Raw genomic sequence first — 6065 nt, 5'->3', positions numbered from 1 at the left:
TATATATATATAAAATGTATGTTCATCAGTAATTGACTTGCCAACACACCTCTACTTTTCGCCCAATTAAGTTTGATTGAATATGTCTATTGAAAAGCTTGCAAGGTGAATGACATAATTATCAGTATGTCAAAACACTACTTCAATTAAACTATTATTTCAGCTACAATACATGCATTTTCTCTCAGTGACATGCACCTAATCATTCTATTTGTTACAGGAATAGGGTTTAGTTTAATCAGAGACTTATGTTAATGTTAAAATGTAACCATGTACATAGCCATAATCCAGTAGGTGATTATATTAAATGTATAGTCCTGCTGTGTGTCTGTATTTTGTGTTCTTGCTGTATTTGTGTCTTGCTGTGCTGTGTCTCTATGCTGGGTTATAGCTAGCTCACACCTACTACTAGTAGAGATTTGTTTATGTGCGTGATCCTCACAATATATAAGCACAGTATTCCTGCATTACTTTGACTTTGTTGATTATAATTGGTACTATCACAGTTTTATTTAATGTAACAATGTGAAGACAGTAATGTTTAATAATCGACAGCAATTGGTTATCAACTGTAAAGTGAAACTCAAACCAAAACTTTATTACGCAGTCTTGATTAGGGTGCAAAATAGTTAGAACCTCTGTCAGGGGAGGAGATGTTGGGGAACTTTTACATAATTTCTTGCCCTAGTGGCCACCTGTTACCAGTACAGGAAATATGTTTAAATCTCTCAGTAGGGACAACAAACCTGACACAGAGATAGAAGAAGTAGTCACCGTCACACCAGTCTCCACTCTACCAAGCAATGTTTCGGAATCAAACCCTTTGCCCGCCTGATGAAGGAACCTGTTTGGTTCCTTCATTGATGATGATGATCATCACTTTGCCTGATGAAGGAACCTGTTTTGTTCCAAAACGTTGCTTTTCAATATGATGTTATAACTATCCAATGTCAATAAAAATGGAAGGGTGGAGTGGAGACTGAGTGACGGTGACTTTTTTTATCTCCGATTACATGCGGCTCCATACACAGACACTGCAGCACCCACCTGAGGATCTCTGGTTTATATGACCGAGTAGTGTGATGGGACTTTCATGCAACAAAACCTGACACAACTCCAACCAGTCATCACACTGAAGCTAGTGTCCCAGCTGTAGAGATCCCTTATGTGAGGGTAAATATCCCTACCTTTGGCACAGACACCAACAAAAGCCTGTTGGAGGTCCCAACCCTTACACACTCCATCCAAAATTAAAAATAAAGTAGACTGAAGATGTAGTTGTAAGAATTTCCGGCTAGCCAGACTAAGAAAAGATAACTTTTGAGTGGTTGGTGCACATAGATGCTTATTACACCTCCTAGATGATGGTGCCATTGTTTGAGATGTAAGAATATCTTCCTGGTTGTAAAGTAAATTATTTGCACTTAGTCATTTCAAGCTATGTAGGTTACAAAAATGTTCATAATGAACAGTTACTTCTAGGACATAATCACTGCACAGGTAAGGTCTTCCAGTTGCAATGTTAGAGTAAATACTGCTATTGTATGTGTGTTCTGGTGTACCTTTCTTTGAGTAAATCTGAGCTGAGAATATTATATAATATAGAAAGTTTGTAGCACTCACCAATTTATTTTTTGAAGGGAGACACAGACTAGTGCATGGAAAAAAGGTTTCCCAAGGGGACTGTTCCTCTCCCTGTATTCTCACAGGGGTGGATCTCAGTGCTTCTTCAATATTACAGTCCATAGAAAATGTCCAGGGAACTCACGGGATACAACTCTATTTAAGGTATCAAAAATTTGGCAAAGGTATCAAAAAACACTTTGAAAACATTCGTCCAATGACCGTTTCTCTTGCAATACAAATGCCTTGATAATTTGTGTGCATTGCTCTAAAGAACGGTCATTGGCCAGATGTTTTAAAGTGGCTGGAAAAGAGGAGCAGCTTCGAGGGACCTGTCGTCACTACCAAAATTGGTGGGGAGAACACCAACAGAACCATGGAGTAAGGTAAATAATTCTCTCTAGAGACCCCCTCCCAGAATAAAGTAGCATTTCTTTCTGAATATTATGGAGGGGCACCCATATTTTATTTTTTAAGCTGACTGGAGTTTAGCTTTCAATATATGCAGAGTCCCTGACCTGGAAGAAGTATGCAAAAAAGTTCTGATTTCTACTCACACTTTTCTGGCTGCATGCTTGTTCCAGGTCATCGACTCAGTGACAGGAAATGTTAACGTTAGAGGATCAAGCATTACTGTAAGGCATTTTGAGTTTTCAGAGGAAAGTCAGTAATGTTCTCCTATTTATCTTGTCACAGATTTTCTTTAAACACCATATATCCTCAAGACTTAAATTATGTCTATTAACTCTCGTCTGTCAATCTGGCACTATGGCTTAGATCATTGTTATTCTATGTGTGACCTTGAGAGAAGCTGCCACATTATCTTGTACAGTATGAATATGAATATGTAAAATGTGAACTGTTATTTTTTTTTCCTGTTTATGAAAAAAAATAAAAAAAAAAATATATATTCTTTAGGAGGGAACCAAGATGGGAAGTTCATGGTTGGTTACCGTGATGGTGTCCTGAGAACAGTTGTGGGTCTTGACAGGGAGACTATGGCCTTCTACAGCCTAGTGCTGGAAGCTATTGGTAAGGAAGTTCAAAATTCAAAGGTTATCTTGTAAACTTGAAGTGATGTAAGTTGTAACTAATGAATGCGAGAATGATTTAAATTTTTTATGATAAAAGACAGTAAAGCTGTCCACACAGGCAAATCCAGTTTTGAATTTTTGGCTTTTCCATTTTATATCCAGATGTCATAATTCAAGAGCAGAGCTTTGTTTATATTCAAGACAAGATTGAAAGCCTTTATTGGGTAATTTGGTCAACAATGGGTTACCTCTGTAGCAAAGTTGCATCATGTATTGGTATCTTTGAACATTTATTTCTATCTTTAGCAAGTGATTGAAGAAGTAAAGATCTATTATTGTGAGTGATTATATATTCACCACTGGTATGTGTTTAACATGTTTCACAGACAATGGGCCAGCTGGAAATCGGAAAACAGGAACAGCCACTGTCCTGGTGACGGTACTGGACATTAATGATAACAAACCAATCTTCCTGAAGAGCAGTTATGAGGCCACTGTTCCTGAAAATATTCCAGAATCCAGCAGCATTGTCCAGGTCAGTGACGTGATCACATTACATTTTTAAAGAACACTTAAGTCGGACATATTTACCTTAATGATCAACCAGTAATTTCAAATGTATTGAAATATATGATTATCAAAAAGTAAAAAACTTTTCCAACTTTTAGCCTCTCTGACATTCCCAGTAACTCCAGGTTATAATGGCAACCACAAATCGTTGTACTCCTGAGTTGTCATTCCTGTCCTTTATCAAGTTTGCCCTCTCTTACTAGCAGGTTTGTGTTCTGTGTGTAACACAACTCTAAACAGCTCTGGGATACAATGCATGCCCTACAACAATATGAATTCTTATTTTTTATTTGTTTTATTTGTCTCGTGATTTTGGTTTTATTGACTTTTTTAAACCAGTTAATATGCATTTACCATATAGTGTAAATCTAACACACTGGCATATTGTTGCACATACATGAGATATTAGGCCTTGATTATCATATAAACTGGTATATATATATATATGATTGACAAAAGTTCAGGTGCATGTATAGTATATTTGCTTACCTTTTGTACATTTTTGCTGCAATTACTATTACAAAGTAGAGATACTTAATGTTATTGTCTGTTAATTTACATTAGTTACTTGTCTTAACAACTGTGAATTGGTAAACAGTGTTGTGAAAGCAGTTTAGGTGTGACGTCCAATGAGAATCTATCCCCAAATCATAATTTATATCTTTCTCAGACCGACTGAGCGTAGAGATCTATACATGCCCTTTTACACATATTGTAGGCCACAATTGAAGTGTGTTGGAATTAGTATAAGAAAAGATTCCATATTGGTCACTTCTCCAAACCATTTTGAGCACGCTGCTCCTCTTTAAAGAATACCTTCGGTCACAATAACAATTAACCCTTGCAGTGGGGCTATCCCGGTACTGCAAGGGCTTTTTGCTAGTTTTCCACCAGGGGACTGAATGAAGAAGATGCACTCACTGGAGCCTCGTCCCTGCGGTAGAGACCACTCTCCTCTCTCACCCTTTGCTCCAGCAATGGAATGTTCCTCGGAGTCCTCACGTCTAATACATTGTATTAGACATCATGGGTCCTTAGACCACCAGAGCCAAGGGGAGAAGAGGCTGCAGGGACTGGTCTAACAGTCCCTAGACCAAACCAAGCAGTTATCCCTTGTAGTGCATTGGTAGCCCCACTACAGAGGTAAATTTTTATTCTACTCAGAGTTCTTCTGTAACAATATGTATATTTTTTAGCTTATAAATTATATACTCTTTTATAATTTTTATTTATTTTTTATGATAGAAATTCAAATTAAAAATTGTACATAACAAAAAGCAAACACTCTGGTAAAATTGAGTCACTCGTATTTTATCTTCAAATATGTTTAAAGTTGATATTTTATCATTCCCTTTTGAAGAGTAATATTTTGGGCACGGGGGGGAAATAATCATACAAATGCTGGTGTTTAAAGCTGAGCTCCATGCAGAAAAACATTATATAAATATATTTCTCAATAGCCACAAATAACTTTGTGTGCACCAAATGCCTTTACAAACCCAGGTATTACCTTGTAATAGTAGCATTGACATCATTACTGTGTTCTACAAAGCCTGTGCAGAGAGCAGAGCTGTGCGAAGAACCTAGTAGGCTCCACCCACTACAGGCTGCCTGCAGAAAGCTACAGGAGTGGTGGAGACGAGACCTGCCACCCTGCACAAGGAGAAAGATGAGCCGTAAATGGTCTGTATTACAGGAAACTCCTTCACAAAGGTAAAGTTTACACTGGATTACTGCACAGATCTGGCAGAAATACACAAAGCACACCAAGATTCCAGTAAGAATACACATGACTCTTGTATTTAGACAATATTTGCTTATCCCAAAATTAATCTTTAATACAACAAACAATGTGAAATTAGTACTGTCGGTGGTAGATGTGGTCTGCTGCAGAGTACATCTCAGATACCACAAGCCTACCTTGATGTAATGCTGACTGTAGCTGACAGTGCACATACAGTTATAAAATTAGCTTTGCATGGAAAGACTGTCTGTTAGTTAAAATACTTCTGTGCAAAGCATATGCCTTATAAAATAATAACACGTATGTTTTTTTGTTTTATAAAGTTACTCTTAGGAAGAAATACAGAAAGTGTAGAAATTGGCCAGTTTTCAGCTCGTTTTTTTAAACATCCTCTAATGAATCCTACATTTGAATGCATCTAAGGGACAGACCGTGCTTGTTATCTGGAGCAATGCTTCCTAACTTTACAGAATATGTATTTACACTATATGGTCTCCAAATAATGCACTCTGTTTTTATAAAAAGTAAAAATGCTTGCACTGGTTTTAAGTGAGTTTTTTTATCAAAACTTTAGAATGATATTGTGATCTTACTTCATCAGGCAGATGTACCTTTGAACCAGTCAAAAGCATCCCTCTGTGGTACATATATAGAAACTGTGGCCTTAAGCCGTTAGACAGATTTTGCCTTTTGTTCTTCCTCACAGTACTTGGTGAATGAAAATAAGAAAACGGGGGGCTACTGTGGGTAACAACAATTGTAATTTCTTCACATACTGTGAGGCCACTTTGTGCACTTCTGATTGAAATGTATCTAAGAGCATGCAGAATTAGTGTCTCAGAAATAGACTCTACAAGAGATGTCCATGTGATGACAGTTGAAGTCACTAAACAAATCAGCAGTGGCTCAAGTGTACCTTGCAGTCTAGTTGGCACATCTAGTGTATTATCTGATCAAATAAGTATAACTAGAACATGTTGAATCTCCCAGGGGACCAGGTGCATGTAACACTTGGTAACATTTAGATATACTGTGCTTAGGAAATAAAAGCACATATTCTTCTGTTTGTGTTGGCTGTCAGGTCCACCCCAGAC

At 37.3% G+C, this 6065-nt stretch overlaps 1 protein-coding gene across 1 annotated transcript in view; it reads left to right on the top strand.

The window, feature by feature from the left end:
• CDH23 (cadherin related 23) overlaps positions 1 to 6065 on the top strand; it is a 782513-nt gene that overhangs the window by 535369 nt on the left and 241079 nt on the right. The window contains exons 27-28 of the mRNA XM_018553073.1: positions 2542 to 2655; positions 3044 to 3192. Coding sequence (XP_018408575.1) covers positions 2542 to 2655; positions 3044 to 3192 — 263 coding nt within the window. The remainder of the gene's footprint in view (positions 1 to 2541; positions 2656 to 3043; positions 3193 to 6065) is intronic.

Source organism: Nanorana parkeri, unplaced genomic scaffold, assembly GCF_000935625.1.
Source record: "Nanorana parkeri isolate BGI_ZX_2015 unplaced genomic scaffold, ASM93562v1 scaffold108, whole genome shotgun sequence".
In the NCBI taxonomy this organism is placed as follows: domain Eukaryota; kingdom Metazoa; phylum Chordata; class Amphibia; order Anura; family Dicroglossidae; genus Nanorana; species Nanorana parkeri.
The sequence above is the reverse complement of the archived record's forward strand: the minus strand, read 5'-3'. Positions and strand labels throughout refer to the sequence as shown.